Genomic DNA, 19,616 nt, shown 5'->3' with positions numbered 1-19,616 from the left:
CTGAACACCCCGAAGTGCAAGCAGAAGTAGTGGAGGCGAAGGAGGCGGTGGCCAAGGAGGTGGAGAGACTCCGCTGCTTCGATTATAAAAATGACATTACATTAAATTATATTATATTACGAAGGCTCATGCGGAGGGGGACAAGGCGGGGACGCTGTTAGCGTGGCGCTGAATGTGCAAGATGGTAGTACTATTTATACTCAGCGAGAGATTATGGCTAGGTTCTTGGCTTATTATGAAGAGTTGTATGAGAGCTCGCTGGTGGCGGGTGACTCAGAGATTGACGTCTTTTTGGAGGGTGTGCCCCCTCCGCGTCTGGAGGAGGAACAAGCGAAATGTTTGGGCTGTGACATAACAATAGAGGAAATTAGGAGTGCAATTAAGCATACGGCTTGCAACAAAACTCCGGGTGTGGATGGTTTACAGATTTATTCTCGCGGTATGTGGATTTGCTAGCTCTGCAGTTGTTAGAGGTTTACAGCGAGGCGCGGGAACCGTGTCACCTTCCGGCGACAATGAGAGAGGCGCTTCTTATCCCATTGTCAAATCCCGGGCGGGAGGGTACAGACACGGCGGCCTATAGACCACTATCTATGTTGTCCACGGACTATAAGATCTCGAGTCGGATATTGGCGTATCGCCTCCTGCAGCATATGACTGATCTGGTTCATGGGGATAAGGCTGGGTTTATTCCGACTAGACACACGGCCACTAATGTGCGGAGACTGATAAGGATTTTGGGAGAGGACCATCCTGGTTCACCTGGGGCCACGATACTGTCAGTGGACATAGAGAAGGCCTTCAATAGTTTGGAATGGTTGTATTTACATAAGGCTATAGGGCGTTTTGGATTAGGAGATAAATTTGTGAATTGGACGAAAGCATTGTATACCTCCACCGTGGCTAGGGTTAAAGTAGGGACGTTAATTTCCCCCCGCTACCAAGTGTCCCGTGGGAGAAGGCAGGGTTGCCCACTTTCTCCACTATTGTTTGCTCTGGCAATAGAACCTTTGGCAGCAAGAGCTAGGTTGGGACAATGTTATGAGGGCCTGGAATTCAGAGGGGATCAGCAGTATATTTCGCTGTAAGCAGACGATCTCTTGATGTTTCTGGCGGATGCGGAGGGAGCACTGGAGGGTGCAGCTGGCCTATTGTCACTGTTTGGTGACATTTCTGGATTAAAGGTGAATTGAGCTAAGACGTGTTTGTTCCCGGTGAAGCCTGGTGGGCTACCACCCATGCTCTCATGGGATGTGCGCTGGGAGCCAACGTGTCTGCCAAACCTGGGGGTGCATGTCTATCATGGGGTCAACAATCTAGTAGAAGGGAACATAGGGAGATGAGCGAGAGCACTGAAAGGCAGCATGGCATTTTGGTCTACACTTCCATTGTCAGTGATGGGTCGGATTGCATTATTGAAGATGGTGGCACTACCTAGACGCCTGTATTTTTTTTTTAAGAACGTTACCCGGCTGGATACCGGGCTCAGTATTTAAATTACTGAAAACCATGATTGTAGGGTTCCTATGGGGCTCTGGCAGACGGAGAGTAGCCCTAACAACGTTGGTACGACCGAAGGTAGAAGGCGGGCTAGCGGTTCCTGATTTGGAGCTTTATTATTTGGCGGCTCAACTTCAGGTCTTGACGCAAGCTGTTGCAATGGAATTTAGAGGTCCTGAAAATTTGAGAGGTGCAGGGATTCCGAGGCATGTTCTTTCTTTTATAATATTACAACAGAAGCTTAACCTTAGGGATCTCTCGTTAGAAGAGAAAGTTGCGACTGTGCTGGAATCCCAGCCAACGTAGGGCAGGAGTGCTGCATCCATATGTGCCTGAGATTCCGTTGGGAATGCTTACTGCGTTGCCCCATGGTAGGGACTGGACCTCCTTGATGGAGTGGGAGCAGGCCGGGATTCAGGTATTGGGGGGATTTATATGAGGACGGAGAATTACTGACCTATCAGGCATTGCAGGAGAGGTACGATCTTCCTGGGGGAGGATTTCTGGTACACGCCGCTCTAGTGTATGCTATTCAGAGTCATTAGAGGGAGGGTTTGGTGGAGCCCAAAACAACGATGGCATGTCAGTACGTGGTGATGACAGCAGGGACATTTAAAGCAGTTGCATGACTTTATTCAAGAATGCTGAACGAGGGATTGGCTCCACTGGATACAATGCGACTCAAATGGGAGGCAGGTATTGGGAAGTCCATACCGGAGACTACATGGGGACATATTTTACACAGGGCCTGGAAAAGTACCAGGAACGCAAGGTTTCAACTAGTACATGTTTTTATACTACACAGAGCATATTAGACACCGGGTAAGATTCAGTAGTATTTTAAGGTCGATGGTGTGGCCTGTCCTCTGTGCGCAGGCGAGGGAGTGTCGCTAGAACAAATGCTGTGGGAATGCCCAAAGCTGGGGGATTATTGGGATGAAGTGGGCGGCCTGTTAACTGCTGTCACTGAGCGTCAATTAGCTTTTGACATGGCAACATGTATATTACATTGGTTTCCCCACACTTCCAAAACAAAAGTGACAAGTAAATTTATAGATATGGGATTACTGCTGGCAAAGAGGGAAATAACAATGCACTGGAAGTCGAAGGAGGGACCCAACAGTAAGAGGTGGAGGGCTGAACTGACTAAACGGGCTAGTAGCGAGGGTGCTATTAGATTTCAACAGGCACAACGCATAAACAACGAGAAGGCCATGGACTCGGCGAAAGCATGGGAGACATTGGTGCAATCCCTGTCCGACCAGCAGTCTGAGGAGTAGTTGTCAGAAGGAGTGCGTTGGGGAGGCCCCTGGTATGACAAGTGTGGGAAATTGTTGAATAATAGCTGGATCAAGAACTGTGCGTTATATACTGTACTTAATATGATACACACCGGTGGGGAGGGGGGGTGGGTGGCGTGGGGTTCTAATTGGGTTTAGGAATGGTTTTGGTAGGTGATTTCAGATACTCTACATTGAGAAGCGAAACATAGAGGATATATGATCTGCTCCGCCGTTATCGTATCGTGGTATTGATGTGTTCCTTGATAGCATGAGAACTGATGGGAAGGGGTGGAGCTTGTATTTGAGAGTTGAGTCTGTAACCAGTCAACTGTACAGAATTTTGCACTGTTGGAATGTAAACAATAAAATATGTTTTTTTTTTAAATCATTAAAATATAAACAAGCATTGGTCTGGTTTTAAAGGATTGTTCTATAGTAAAGTGCAGCATTACTAAACAAATAGAATGGGAATTATATGTATGTGTATCGAAGCAAAGAATTGTAGAATAATATTGGTGTAGGTTAAAAGGTCATGGGATAATTGCGCTGTCAAACCAGACCTAAACATCCATGTAGATTAATGACTGCAATCCCCATTCTGTGTTGCAGCCGGAGAAAAACACCACAAATTATCTAGTTATGTAAGGCACTTTAATAGCATTACAAGGACATGGCTGTGCTCCTGAAAGTTCAAGCTCAGACAGATGGATAAATTAACAAAATGATCACAGCTGTGTGGAAGGAGAGCACTTTTTTGTAGGAGCATACCATTTCTGCACAATCAAAACATTTAATCCTGGCTCCCAACATGTGAGCAGAGCCAAAGCCACACTTAAGTGATGCTCACATCTTTGTCATGTTACAGCTGCTCTATCAAACCGGACCATAAAAACATACCATCTCATATTACGTTTCATCACATAGCTGACTTAAGTATTTCATAAATAACATACTCCATATTAAAGAGAGGTACAGTGAATAACTTTATTAATACTAAGGAGTGCACATGCTTCCCAGAGGTCACCTGTGGAAGTAGAAACACTCAACAGTGGCAAGAAACATACTCTCTCAATGCCCGTTGACCTATCCAGCACAAATTCAGGAACAAGTAAAAATAGTTACAGAGTAGTCAGTTCACCCTTGCCATACGTCCACCCAACACAATAACCTTACCACAACAGGCTTTTCAAATCCTCTTCGAACCCAAAGGAGAATAATAAATCTGCCTCGTCGATCACCAGGATCTCCAGTGACTCCTTCAAACACAGGTTTTGGTGCTTCAGGTGAGACAGGATACGGGACGGAGTGCCCACTACTATGTCTGGTTTCTCCATTAGAACAGGCCTGTAAAGGACAAACATACCAGCTCAAATTAAGAGTAACTAAAGGAAAAGAGAAACTGAAGCATAGTAGCACTGTAGTATGAATGGTGAACAAGGGATAAGCTGTTTCAAGATTACTAGGGCTTCATATTGAGATCCTATCACAGTCATAGAGGAGGTACTTCAGAGTCAGCAAAACTGCTAAGCAAGTATACTTCACAAGAAAGGTGCACAGATTTCCTTTAATGGAAGGGGTGAATAGAGGGAGTCATATCTCAGATGAGGCTGCAATATGATGGACTCTCTTTTTCAGATTACCAGACCTGGCTTGTTTGGTAATCGGGATTTCTGAAAAATCATTCTGTGTCCGAAAACGGAACAACAAGCATGGCTTCAGCACACTGCAACATTAAAAATTGTTGTTCACCTCAAGATTAGCTTCAGAATAGGACAAAAATGATTTGCACACATTGCAAAGATCAACAGAAATGGCAATAGGAAATGTTTGCAGGCACTTGGACGTTTTACCAACTTCATGGTCCATCTGCACATCTGAGTTTACAGATGGATCTGGGATTTGGCGTTTCATGTCCAAGAGTCCTGTAAAAGTGACAGACTGAAAACCAGAAATTTGTGGGCCTCAGAGTAATTCTCCACATCCACCATTATCACGGTACATTAGTCTCCGATGCAGTGAACATCGCAGAGGTCTTTGCTAACTATTACACAGCCCTTTACCAGACCTTGCCGCCTCCTCCTATAGTGGAGAAGTCCTCACCCATATCAAAGAACCTCATCATCCATTTGTTGGTCCCACCCCAAAGAGATGCCTGGTTGCCCCCATATCCCTGGTAGAAATTAAATTAGCAATTGCCTCTATGACCACTGGCAGCACCCCTGGCCCAAAAGGGTTTCTTGTAGAGTTTTGCAAGCGCTACTCTCTCTGTTAGCCCCTCAACTACTGTCATAATTAGAAGGGTATTGTCGATGGGTAAGATACTCTTTGATAGGAGAAAAGTCGACATTGTAGTGATCCACCAAACCTGGGAGAGATCCAGTGGACAGTCGCTCCCACCAGCCAATATCCCTAATAATTACAGAAATAAAAATTCTGACCAAGATTTAAACTACACAGCCGACAAAAGTAATTCAGTCGTTGGTTCACACAGATCAGAAGGGCTTAATCTCCAGCATGGAACCAGCCACTATTTCTCCACTGTCTGCAGGTAATTTGGGCTCAAAGAAGAAACTGCCTTGGTATATTAATGGACTTTGAGAAGGCCTTTAATTCCATCCACAATATGTGCAAAATTCTACGTAAAGCAAACTTACGGCCCCACTTCCTGAAACTAGATTATATACTGTATCATGAATCATGGACACGTGTTAAGAGTCAATGGGGTGATGTAGCCCCTTTCCAGATTGGAAGGGCAACAGACAGGAGGCCCTATCTATTCCCCTTCATTTTGCGTCAGTTGTGGAACCATTGGCAGAGTGCCACTCTACGCTGTTCAAGATGGTGGTGCTACCATGTTTTCTATATGTACTCCAAACATATCTGTATATAATAATCATGTCCCTATACTCTGACATCAATACTATGTTAATTAAGTTTCTTTGGGCGGGTGATCAACCTCAGGCATCTGTTTAAACAATTGGGCTTCTCAACTTGTGGTGATAAACGATTGTATCTTTAGAGACCAAGACGACCCGGCTACAGACTAGATGAGATTATTGCACCCAAGAGACCTTGAAGCTATGTTGTATGGGTCTTTTGTAATTATTTTTTTATATAAATTATTTGTATTGAATTCGATAATCATACATGCAGTACCGATTAGCAGATAGTATTGTTACTTATACATTTGTACAGTATACAGGGGTCAGCCAAGCATATACATTAACTAATCACATCTCTGTCTGCAGTTCTGCGCATTTCTAACTCCACCACTGGGGATACACATGTCTCCACAATGGACATTCCATTTGGACCATTTCCTGTCCCAGGTCTTCTGTATTTTAAGGTATTCTGGAGCCCACTAGAGTCCTGCTGGTGTGTTGGCACAGGGTACTCAAGCATACTATGTGGTTTAAGCACATAACCTACAAACCATAAATGTGGAATGGCATTAGTCTCCCCCCCCCCCACCCCACAAGGCTGGCCTCGAAGGCTTCAAAACCTGGGACTGGATTGGTATATCTAAGGATGCGATGTCAGGTTGGGTAGATGCATTAAGTCAAATTCATTCTACATAACAATTCTTTCCATACTTGCAACTATGCAATACATTATCACAACATTTCCTGCCAGAGGTATGTGTAGGAAGCTGGCTCTTTATAGTATACCAAAAAGAGGTATGCTGTATTAATTGTCCAGGTATCCCGTATGAATGGACAGGACTGTCTCCAGCAATCCCAAGGTGCTGTGCCCAAGGTAGTGTGGAAGACGAGAACACACACAAACAAACACACACAGGCGCACACACAGGCTCACACACACACACACATGGGGCACACACACACACACAGATGCGCACACAGGCACAAACACACACACAGGCGAACACAGGCGAACACACACACAGGCATGCACACACACACACACACACACAGGCACACAGGCACACAGGCACACACAGGCAGGCACAGGCACACGCACAATGCACACACTCAAAAAGGAGATCCACACCAATTTAGAAAATTATCACATCTTTTTATAGATATTTTCTAACACCAAGAACTTAGTAATTGGGTAAGTACTTTGTTTTGAGATATCACCACGGGGCTCAGTCCTGGAGGATCTCGGGCACGCAGAGACACCATGGGCCCACTGGAACTCTGGCTAGGGAGCTTGTGTGCAGTGGTGCTTTCTAAAGCAGGGTCGCACTGCAGGAGGCACTTGTGGTTTTTGGTTGCCTGCAAAAATAGGCTGCAAGTGGGGACGGGGCGGGGGTGGCGGGGGGGTTATCAGTATGGCCAAACCCAAAGGGGGTGCAGAAGTGGAGGGTCTCAAGGCCTCGTGGCCACCGTTGGTCCACTTAACTCGGGCTGTGGGGCTCGGGTGCAGTGGTGTCTTCAGGCATCGGGACACAGCAGTCCAGAGGCTCTGGCAGTTCCTGCTTTCCTGCGACAGAGGCTGCAGACGAGGACTGGCAAAATCCAAGATGAGGCTCAGCTCTTTAGGGTCTCTGTGTCACAGTCGGTTCATGGCAACTCAGGCAGGGGGGCTTGGGTGCAGTGCAGCTTTGTCCAGAGGGAGTCAAGCTGGCAGAGGCCCTAGTACTCAGTCCTTTTGGTGCCTGAAACAGTGCAGGGAAGCAGCTCCTCTGCTCCAAGAGAGATGTTGCTGGACAGTTGAAGTCGTGGGTCACTTATCCACAGCTTTTGGAAGTGACACAGCTTTCTGAATGAGCCGGGTCAGTGCAATTATCAGGGACTGCAGGCAGACTGGAAGGGCTGGTGCCACGTCAAGTGCTGCTCCTCAGTTCTCGTGTTGTGGGCGCTTCTTTGTACCTTTTGTTTTCTTCAGGTAGACATATCTAAGTTCCTGGTATCAGGGGCCAACTAAATACTCAATTTAAGGGTATTAAGTGGAGTGAAGGGCAGGAGCCAATAGGCTAATTACCCCTGGGGTCACTACACCCGGGGAAAAGGGGACCAGAAAGACCACTAGATGCGAGGGGGTAAGCTTTTTTCCCCAAAACAATATATAGGGGTAGGGGCTGCCCACCATGGGCATGGCTAAACCGCCACAACACAGGAGACAGTATTTCTGCCCCCTCAGGGGAGGGGGCAGATGGGGTGATTAACCCAGATTTTATCCCCAAAGGGGCATAAAGCCCACTAGTTGACACAAAAGACTAAGAACCAAACCTTCAGCTGGGCAAGATGGCCGCCGACTGACCTCCGTGAGAGCCGCTGCGGTTTCTCTCTCTACCCAAGGCATCTAAGGATGTGCAGGTAATGGAATACCATGTAACCTCACACCTACCTGTATGATTCGCGGGTCAGGCTGCTGGGTTTCAGATGTCACGGTAGCCTGCGGAGATCAAGGAGATTTGTTTTGGCATTCCAGCTCATATCTCTGTATCTCCAGAAGTGCTGTTGGAACGGTCTGCAGGTTATGGCTCCCAAAGTGAACAAGACTGTCAAAGAGGCTGCTAAAGACCCCCCTACAGAGGCCGTGCGGGGTCCGAATTGAGTTCGGCATTGGACCCTCTCGAAAAAGGGTGACGAGAGTGGGAGTAAGCCAAAAGATGCCGGCGTAGCAGGAGGGACTCGTCTCCATGCGGCGGCGGCTGCGGAGGTCTCTGTGGCAGTCGACCGTTGTAGAAGCCGTCAAGTAGGCTTCAGTCTCCACCGTCTCTCTCAGAAAGCAGAACGTCCCCAGCTCGACGAGGGCCGCAGCATTGGGCACAACGGAGGCTGCAGTAGCGGAGACCAGTTTGGCTCAACTCTCTGCTGTGACTGAGCTTGCAGCAGAGCGGAGCGCACAACCCGGACCGGAGCAGGACCTGCATGCGAACCTGGATGCCGAAGAAGAAACCCAGCCATCGCTGTTGTCTTCCCCAGAGCCGCTGGGAGAACAGGGTGAGACTGCGATTGGAGATGAAAAACATTGGTTTGCGGCACTGGACAATATAGTAAAATCGGTTAATCTGGGTGCACGGGAAAACTAGAAGGACTCGTTGGTATATGTAATTGTCTAGGGAAAGAGGTGGCTTTGCTGTCCGATTTTAAAACCTATGATTGGGCGGCGGCCCTCCAATATAGGAGTAGTTTGTTTGATGGGTGCCCTACGGATCCCTGGGCTGAAGCAGGGCTCCCAGATGTGTATAAGTTATTGCTTGCTGAACAAGTAGTGAACTGCTTTATGAAATTTAGTGAGTCCAGCTATTATAAGAAAACAAAATTTAAGACCCTGCTGGCAGCTTTTAAAATCTGGGCTGCATTTAAAAAGAAGAAGACCGGCCTCGGGAGGATAAATTGCTATACACAGCTGTACAAAAACCCTACGCTTCCTGGAACTTTCTCTGATGTAACTATTGCAGAGTGGGCGAGGCGAGGGGTTCGGAATGCTGGGTATTTAATATGAACGGGTGGAATTCGCCAATTTAGCGATATCCAGTTTGGCCTTGAAAGGAGTAACTTTTTAAAATATCTGCAGCTACAAAGCTTTTTTAGCAGGAAGGTGAGAGGGCTCAATGGCTTTGGCAAAGTTAAAGTCATTGATGTTATTAGAGAAGGTAGGAACTGCACTATAAAGACAATGTATGTTGAATTAGTAATGCTTAAGCAGGATGATCTGGAAAACGATGGGAAAAAATGGGCAGAACGGCTGGGTGTAGAACCGGAGAAGTTCCTTGATTCTTTAGAACTGGAGCAGACGGTTGTGTGCTCTGCAAGGCTTTAAGCTCAGCACTAGGAGACAAAGTTTTGCACTTTATTACACCCCAGCAAGGATTGCACAATGGGGTGGGGGGCAGATAGGAGTTAGATGCCCTCTGTGTGACTCGCTGGATGCTGATCTAGCTCATATGTTTGCGTCCTGCCCACATCCTGAATCCTTAATGAGTTCGAGAAATTTCTTGACCCGACATTGGGCGTGAAAGCTAAGCTAACCCCGGCTTTAATACTTCTCTGGGTTACTAGCAACGGAGTGCAAGATCCATCTTATCACTTCCTCTTCCTGGCCATGGCCGTAGTCTGGATATGCATAGCTTCTGCCTGGTTAGATCCAGTAGCCCCAGCATTCGCTCGTGCGGCTGCTTTCCATGTTTAATTTGGAAAGAGCTATCTATGAGCGAGCGAAAGGGCATAAGAGGGAGATTGTTGGGTAGGCGCATCTGGGCTCCTATTCTGAGTTGGAAGGAGGTTCAGGCCTCTAATGGCCCCTGATCTATTTGAATGTGTGGGAGTTGGAATTTATTGTTATTGTTAGCCATATCAAATGTTGCTGTTTGTAGATTTTGTTGGATAATTGTGATTTTTCTGCCTCTTGATTGTCTTGTGAAATAGGATGAAACCGTTTTTCTTGATAGCTAAGAAGATCTGATTAACCCTCATGTTTTAATTTGTCATATAATTCTGTGCTGTTTAACCCCTTGGGCGCGGCCGCGATTCTGCGCGGCGTTTTCCGCAGTGGGCGGGTTCATGACAGCCCCCCAGCCGTCATCAGCACACGCCCACCGCAGTGCATGACGGAAGGGGGCCGTCATCAGCACCCAAGGGGTTAAATAAAAATAAACACAAAAATATTTTTTAGGGAAAAAAGGCTATTTTTTTTTAATTATTATTTTATTTTTTTTTAACTATGGGCATGGGGCATCAGTCTTTCTGCCACCCTCCCGGCATACCCCAGAACTTTGCAACCAAAGTGAGTGAGTTAGTGTTGGTGTCTCAGACACCAGGCTTACCCATACAAGTGAGGCACCATTTTTATTGAGAGACTTGGGGGAATGCTGGGTGGAAGAAAGTCTGTGGCTTCCCACAGATTTCAGAACTTGTCACAGAAATGTGAAGAAAACTTTAGTTTTTTTGACAAAGTTTGCAAGTGATTCTGGGTATAAAAAAACCTGGTGACACCCAACCCAGGCATCTAGTTTTTTTTTTTAAATGTGCAAGGTTTTCCTGGGTGCCGGCTGAGCTAGGGTGCAACATCCACAACCCTTCACATTGTGAAAAGCATCAGTTTTTGTGGAAAAATGGGGTGCATCAATGTTGCGTTTTGGGGTGTTATCTATCTCGAGCACTACACTACGCCTACCCACACAAGTGAAGTTCCAATTTTATCGGACGACATGTGGTAGAGTAGAATAGTGGAACATTTGTTACTACCGATTGGATTTTGCAGCATTTGTGATTTCCAAATGCAAGTCAGCATGTAAGAACGAAGACATTTTGAAAAATACCCTCTAAATCATATGCTAGTACAGGTACCACAAATTCAGAGATTCACAAATAACCACTGCTTCTTTACTACATATCTTATGCCCATTTCAGATATACATAGGTTTCCGTGATATATGTTTTTCACTCAACATATTCCACCATATGAAGTGGTATACTATACTCATTATGCAATGAAAAACCATTGTGCGGTACAGCTCAATTGTTTGCTTGGGTTCTTGGAGCGCATAAAAACCCTATACGTCCCGGCAACCAGAAGTGTCTATCAGGCAAGTATACTGCTCTTGTAAATCGGTCATGGTGATAAAAAGTTACAGATGAAAAAGTTGTCACAAATCGCAGTTTCTTTTCCTATTCACTCTCAATAGGTCTTTATATCAACAGTTTCTTTGGGAAAATCTTGAGGGGGTTCAGACTCATATGACCCCTTGCTGAATTCGGAATGGTGTCTACTTTCCAGAAATCTATTGCTTTTCTGGATCACTCATGGGTTTCACACTGGTTTCCCCCACAAACTGGAAGTCAGTCAAGAGCACAAAAATATAGGAAAACAAGGTCTACTTCTTTGAAAAATGTCAAAACTGTGGTAAAAAAAAAACAATAAACAAACAAGTTTTTTCATTCAGCTCTGCATGTTCCCGAAAGCTTTGAAGGTGGTGACTTTAGCACAGCAACCCATTCGTTGATGCCACTTTTAGGGGGAAAAAACACTTGTGGAGCACTTTTTACCTATTTTTCCCCCAAAATTAAAATATTATCTATATTTTGCCTATTTTCTCTGTACCCTCCAGGGGAATCCACAATCCCTGAGTAACTTTAGAATCCCCAGGATGTTGAAAAAAAGGGACTCAATTTTGGATTGGATACCATATGTGGAAAACAAGTTATGGAGATCGAAGTGTGAACTACTCCCATTGGCCAAACAAGCATTTGCAATGCAATAGGTCTTGCATTAGGAAAGTTTGAACTATTGGTCTTGTAAATGACAATTTTTTTATTTATGTGTTGGTTTTGAAAATAGCTAAATTAATAGCTTTGTCATTTACAATGCCAATAGTTATAACTTTCGCAAATGTGACACCTATAGCATTCGTAATGCAACATGTTTTGTATTTACGTGACTTAGATGTATTGATATTACAAATAACAATGGCTTTTAATTTTTTAAAATAATTAATACTTAAATTAAAGTGATTGTAATTTATAATGGCAATAGCTTATACTTTTGTAAATAACTTTTGTGAAGATTATGTTCAGAGTGATGCTGTGGCTGCGCAGAGTGATGCTGTGGCTGCGCAGAGTGATGCTGTGGCTGCGCAGAGTGATGCTGTGGCTGCGCAGAGTGATGCTGTGGCTGCGCAGAGTGATGCTGTGGCTGCGCAGAGTGATGCTGTGGCTGCGCAGAGTGATGCTGTGGCTGCGCAGAGTGATGCTGTGGCTGCGCAGAGTGATGCTGTGGCTGCGCAGAGTGATGCTGTGGCTGCGCAGAGTGGCGCTGTGGGGGTGCTGAGTGATAATGTGGTGCTGCTGAGTGGTGTGGTGGTGTGGTGGGGGTGCTGAGTGATAATGTGGTGGGGGTGCTGAGTGATAATGTGGTGGGGGTGCTGAGTGATAATGTGGTGGGGGTGCGGGTGCTGAGTGATAATGCGGTGGTGCTGCTGCCGAGTGGTGGTGGTGCGGCGCCGAGTGGTGGTGGTGCGGCGCCGAGTGATGCTGGGGCGGCGCCGAGTGATGCTGGGGCGGCGCCGAGTGATGCTGGGGCGGCGCCGAGTGATGCTGGGGCGGCGCCGAGTGATGCTGGGGCGGCGCCGAGTGATGCTGGGGCGGCGCCGAGTGATGCTGGGGCGGCGCCGAGTGATGCTGGGGCGGCGCCGAGTGATGCTGGAGCGGCGCCGAGTGATGCTGGGGCGGCGCCGAGTGATGCTGGGGCGGCGCCGAGTGATGCTGGGGCGGCGCCGAGTGATGCTGGGGCGGCGCCGAGTGATGCTGGGGCGGCGCCGAGTGATGCTGGGGCGGCGCCGAGTGATGCTGGGGCGGCGCCGAGTGATGCTGGGGCGGCGCCGAGTGATGCTGGGGCGGCGCCGAGTGATGCTGGGGCGGCGCCGAGTGATGCTGGGGCGGCGCCGAGTGATGCTGGGGTGGCGCCGAGTGATGCTGGGGTGGCGCCGAGTGATGCTGGGGTGGCGCCGAGTGATGCTGGGGTGGCGCCGAGTGATGCTGGGGTGGCGCCGAGTGATGCTGGGGTGGCGCCGAGTGATGCTGGGGTGGCGCCGAGTGATGCTGGGGTGGCGCCGAGTGATGCTGGGGTGGCGCCGAGTGATGCTGGGGTGGCGCCGAGTGATGCTGGGGTGGCGCCGAGTGATGCTGGGGTGGCGCCGAGTGATGCTGGGGTGGCGCCGAGTGATGCTGGGGTGGCGCCGAGTGATGCTGGGGTGGCGCCGAGTGATGCTGGGGTGGCGCCGAGTGATGCTGGGGTGGCGCCGAGTGATGCTGGGGTGGCGCCGAGTGATGCTGGGGTGGCGCCGAGTGATGCTGGGGTGGCGCCGAGTGATGCTGGGGTGGCGCCGCGTGATGCTGGGGTGGCGCCGCGTGATGCTGGGGTGGCGCCGCGTGATGCTGGGGTGGCGCCGCGTGATGCTGGGGTGGCGCCGCGTGATGCTGGGGTGGCGCCGCGTGATGCTGGGGTGGCGCCGCGTGATGCTGTAGTGATGCAGAGGGTCAGAAAGTCACAAAAACCGAGTCTAACAGAGGGCATAAGGATGTGGCCAGCCTTGATTATTAAAATTGATGACAGTGAATTTAAAATCGGCTGAAAGAAACAAAAATGAAATGAATAACCAAATGTAAACTACTCCTCAGGCACTTCAATAGCAACTATTCTCAATAGAATCATATGTAGTTGATCGTGCACCTATTAATAGCAATGCTGACAAACTCTCCAGGTATAGAGAGCCACAGGGTATAAAGACACACCCAAAAATAATGTTCGTGGTGATATGACCTTTTCATTTACCAATTGCCATTTTGGAAACTGCATCATTCGTGCTTTTCACGTCTAGGGGGTAACACTCTAAATTATTTAAAGAAACTCCTCTCTAATCATGCAGACCGATGAAAAATAATGATGAAACTGTATCTCACCCGGTCGGCCGGCAACACCACAAAGTGTGTAAATAAAGTGCCTAAGTAACAAAGTATCTCGGGCGATGCAGAACCCAGATTAAATATATGTCAGCATCATGCCTCAGTAATGATGTATATACATATCGAAAAACTCAATGTGACAAACCTGAAGAGTGAAATTCACGTTTCAATAGATATGCTGCAAACGATGCATTAAGATGAGGACATGCAGCGAAAACCGGCGTTTTTGGAGATTCTGTCCGCGTTGTGTTGGCAATAGATTGCTATGATATTTATAATTTGCACAGGAACGTGCACTAAATAGGGGCAGAAAATGGGAGAATATATTGCATGGCAATGAAGTGCCTTCGTATTGTATGTTATATTGTAAATATTACAGGAAGAGCCTGCCGTGTGATGCTTTACAAGTAGTGATAAATTGTGCAGTGAAGATGTGCAAGTGTTGTAAATCACATGGACACAAGTGTTTTGTAATATAAATAAACAGAAAAAGATAGGCATCACACCACCTAGCCATACAATAAAGCTGGGCTACTAATTAATATAGCTCAAAGTCTGGGGCTTTACAACACTGGTTAAGATTGGCAGGGCTGATTCAGCGTTGTGCCCAGTGGGTGTGGACACGACGGCTCATTCCTTCATATGCTGTGGGAGTGCCCATTGTTCCAAAAATACTGGGAGGCTGTGACGTCCTGGGTTATGAATGTGTGTGGTGGAGACATGTCGAAATGGGCAAAGTAGTGCTTTTTGAATATAATGTAGGCTATGGTTCTGAATAGCAATGTCTGCAACTGCAATTAATACAATACATGACATAGCTGCTGACTGGACCCATGCCCTGAGGATGCCTCTGGGCCGGTCCTGCTGTTCCAAGTTACAGCGCTAAGCATGCTGGGGCTAGTAGTTCAATTTTTGTTGTCTCAAATATGTGCCTACAATGTCCAGCGTGACTGAGAAACAAGGGCTGTTTCAAAGTCAGTCTCATGGCACGGCGCCAGTTTACGAGTTATCAGTCCCCATTGGGAACCAAAGCCGACTCCTTTCTGTGGCATCCTCCCTTCCTTGGCAGTTGCCTTATGCTGGGATTGCTTAGTGCGCACTGCGCAGCATACACGAGTCCGAGCTCAGAAAAATACAGCTTACACAAAAAGCCTCTGAAGTCAGCACTCTAATGTCGGCTGCAACGTCCCTTTCATTTCAGTGTTACACCCTGCTCTTTGCGACCCGCTTATAATTAGGTACAGGGTTATTATGCGGCAAAGCGTACCTTCATGGCTAGGTGATGGTGGTGCATTAAATGCCCGTCGGGCATTAAAAATGAAAACCGCCGGAAAAGATACGCTTGTGTGTGCGCATTGAAGGAAACCCATCGGGCACTATACACTCTTAACAGCACTGAAGTTCAGACCAGTGCACTGCACAGCGGCGTAATGTGCACTGCGTGACGCCGAGGATGTCTGAGTGCACTGCGCACTCTTAACAGAACTGAGGTTCAGACTAATGCACTGCACAGTGGCGTCACGAAAACAAATGTCCCCACCACTGCAGATTGCGAAGAAGCCCCCACCATATCTTACAGCTCTTTATTGGCCTTGGGCTGAATGGGGGCCCTCCGGGTGGAGGTGCTGCTGAAGGGTCACACTGATAACACAGCTTGAGTTGAGTGCACTGAGGCGGAAAAGGCTGTGATGTTGCACTGCACAGCAATTAGCATAGCAAGGCACACCGCACAGTGGTGAGCTTGGCTAGAATGAGGTGCATAGTGACGACCATGGCTATACCGTGCTGCCCAGTGACAAGGGCACCGAACAGGCAAGGCTCTATTTGTGCAAACTAATGAACAGCGCTAGGCTCGGGAGCTATACTTCGTAATTGTGGTGCATTAAATGCCCGTCCGGCATTAAAATGAAAAACACCGGAAAAGATACGCTTGTTTGTGCGCATTGAAGGAAACCCGTCGGGCATTAAAATGAAACCGCCAGAGAACAAAGAGCTGTGAAAGCTAACACTTATTAGCTCGAAACATACAAATGGAAACTAAACAATTTAATAAGTATACGTTTGTGTGTGCACATTTAAAGGAAAACCGACAAAAACAAAGCGCTGTGAAGTTCCATTTCACATTTAAAGGAAACCGAAGGAAAGCAAAGCACAGTGAAGTTCCAAAGCTAAACAACTTAATAATAAGGATAAGTTTGTGTGTGCACATTTAAAGGAAAACAAAGCACGTGAAGTAAAGCTAACAGCAAACGAAAGGGCTAGTTGAAGCTGCCATGATAACAAACGCATGCAATGTCTTAAAAAAAACAAGCATTAGAAATGCAATCGGGCTCGGATTTATTTGAGTTTGAGCTAATGGCATTGTAAATGCCAATGTATTGTTGCTATGTGTTATGGAGTGTGTTAATGTGGTGTGTACTGCCAGTGATCTCCTTGTGAGTGTGAGAATATTGCAACACTTGCCTGTGATGTCCTTCTTGTGAGTGTGAGAAGCTTGCACCTCTGCTGCCTGTGGTCTCCTTGTGAGTGTAAGAAGCTTGCACTGCTGCTGCCTGTGATGTCGTTCTTGTGAGTGGGAGAAGATTGCACCTCAGCTGGCTGTGGTCTCCTTGTGAGTGTATGCACTGTCATCGCTAGCCTGTAGATATGCTCGGTCATCGCTAGCCTGTAGATATGCACTGTCATCGCTAGCCTGTAGATATGCATTGGCTTCACTAGCCTGTAGATATGCATTGGCTTCACTAGCCTGTAGATATGCACTGGCTTCACTAGCCTGTAGACATGCATTGGCTTCACTAGACTGTAGACATGCATTGGCTTCACTAGCCTGTAGATATGCACCGTCATCGCTAGCCTGTAGATATGCACCGTCATCGCTAGCCTGTAGATATGCACTGTCATTGCTATCCTGTAGATATGCGCGGTCGTCGCTAGCCTGTAGATATGCATTGTCATCGCTAGCCTGTAGATATGCACTGTCATCGCTAGCCTGTAGATATGCACTGTCATCGCTAGCCTGTAGATATGCATTGGCTTCACTAGCCTGTAGATATGCATTGGCTTCACTAGCCTGTAGATATGCATTGGCTTCACTAGCCTGTAGATATGCATTGGCTTCACTAGCCTGTAGATATGCACCGTCATCGCTAGACTGTAGATATGCACTGTCATTGCTATGGCTTCACTAGCCTGTAGATATGCATTGGCTTCACTAGCCTGTAGATATGCTCTGTCATCGCTAGCCTGTAGATATGCATTGGCTTCACTAGCCTGTAGATATGCGCTGTCATTGCTATCCTGTAGATATGCTCTGTCATCGCTAGCCTGTAGATATGCATTGGCTTCACTAGCCTGTAGATATGCACTGTCATCACTAGCCTGTAGATATGCTCTGTCATCGCTAGCCTGTAGATATGCGCTAACTTGCTATCCTGTAGATATGCGCGGTCGTCGCTAGCCTGTAGATATGCATTATCATCGCTAGCTTGTAGATATGCACTGTCATCGCTGGCCTGTAGATATGCACTGTCATCGCTAGCCTGTAGATATGCTCTGTCATCGCTAGCCTGTAGATATGCACTGTCATCGCAAGCCTGTAGATATGCATTGGCTTCACTAGCCTGTAGATATGCACTGTCATCGCTAGCCTGTAGATATGCATTGGCTTCACTAGCCTGTAGATATGCAATATCATCGCTAGCCTGTAGATATGCACTGTCATCGCTAGCCTGTAGATATGCACGGTCATCGCTAGCCTGTAGATATGCGCTGTCATCGCTAGCCTGTAGATATGCGCTGTCATCGCTAGCCTGTAGATATGCACTGTCATCGCAAGCCTGTAGATATGCATTGGCTTCACTAGCCTGTAGATATGCATTGGCTTCACTAGCCTGTAGATATGCGCTGTCATTGCTATCCTGTAGATATGCACTGTCATCGCTAGCCTGTAGATATGCATTGGCTTCACTAGCCTGTAGATATGCGCTGTCATTGCTATCCTGTAGATATGCGCTGTCGTCGCTAGCCTGTAGATATGCATTGTCATCGCTAGCCTGTAGATATGCACTGTCATCGCTAGCCTGTAGATATGCTCTGTCATCGCTAGCCTGTAGATATGCTCTGTCATCACAAGCCTGTAGATATGCACTGTCATCGCTAGCCAGTAGATATGCATTGGCTTCACTAGCCAGTAGATATGCTCTGTCATCGCTAGCCTGTAGATATGCGCTGTCATTGCTATCCTGTAGATATGCGCTGTCGTCGCTAGCCTGTAGATATGCATTATCATCGCTAGCCTGTAGATATGCATTATCATCGCTAGCCTGTAGATATGCACTGTCATCGCTAGCCTGTAGATATGCACTGTCATCGCTAGCCTGTAGATATGCATTGGCTTCACTAGCCTGTAGACATGCATTGGCTTCACTAGACTGTAGACATGCATTGGCTTCACTAGCCTGTAGATATGCACCGTCATCGCTAGCCTGTAGATATGCACCGTCATCGCTAGCCTGTAGATATGCACTGTCATTGCTATCCTGTAGATATGCGCTGTCATCGCTAGCCTGTAGATATGCATTATCATCGGCTTTAGTGGGTCAATTTCTGCAAAGTCATATGTAGTGAGCGGGAAGAAACGTGAATGACACAATAACGGGGTAATACATGAAGAGGGCTCTTTAAAATACTGCCTAAAATCTCTGTCCAGCCAGGAATAGTGATCACAGACATACCGTCGGTCTGCCAGGGGTCCCAGGCTGGGAGACAGCAGCCCAGTAAACTTGCTGGAATGCCAAGAGATTTCATCAAACTCAGCTGGGGCAGGAAGCAGCGCCTGGGGCTGCAAACAGGGAATACGGCGTCTGCCTCTACAGCACTGGGGGATCCCTTAGAACTCAGAGCACAAAAGTGCTGGACATGTGTCCCTAAAGTGCCGGACTGGCCCTCCGTGCTGCCTACGACCATGTGCTGAGGTCACGCATTGCTTGACGCGCGCCCGACAAACGCACTGCTAGATGGTGAACGCGCGCACAACATCTGGATTGCATTACACGGGCAATCTGACGGCTCCTAATTAAGATTAATCACTCTCCGTGCTCGTTCGCGCACAGAATATGCCACATCGGGCATGCGTACATTACATACAGCCTATCACGTCAACGCTACTAAATACACAGCACAGCGAAGACGAATCACTAGGCAGATGCCATAAAAAAAACTAAGGAATGTGCCAGCCGGAGCCCTTTCTGAACTTTTTTTTTTCTAAATACTAAAGAGCTCGCAAGCTCCGCCTCCACTTCGTGGAAGGCGAGGCCCGAGCCCTAACAAGCGGCACTGAAGGAAGTGTGAAGAGAAGGGGGAAGGGGTGGAGGGGAAATGCGAGACACGGCCTGGCGGCCGTGAAGTGTGAAGCAGGGGGCGGGGGACTGGTTGCCTTTGAAGTGAAGCTCTGAGGCAG

The 19,616-nt window shown here is 47.5% G+C and overlaps 1 protein-coding gene across 1 annotated transcript in view; it reads right to left on the bottom strand.

The window, feature by feature from the left end:
• DDX56 (DEAD-box helicase 56) overlaps positions 1-19,616 on the bottom strand; it is a 138,358-nt gene that overhangs the window by 64,261 nt on the left and 54,481 nt on the right. The window contains exon 4 of the mRNA XM_086943431.1: positions 3,957-4,127. Within this exon, the coding sequence (XP_086799557.1) occupies positions 3,957-4,127 (171 nt within the window). The remainder of the gene's footprint in view (positions 1-3,956; positions 4,128-19,616) is intronic.

This window comes from Lissotriton vulgaris, chromosome 11 (assembly GCF_964263255.1).
Source record: "Lissotriton vulgaris chromosome 11, aLisVul1.2, whole genome shotgun sequence".
NCBI lineage: Eukaryota > Metazoa > Chordata > Amphibia > Caudata > Salamandridae > Lissotriton > Lissotriton vulgaris.
Note: the sequence above shows the minus strand (reverse complement) of the source record. Positions and strands in the feature narration are given on the sequence as shown.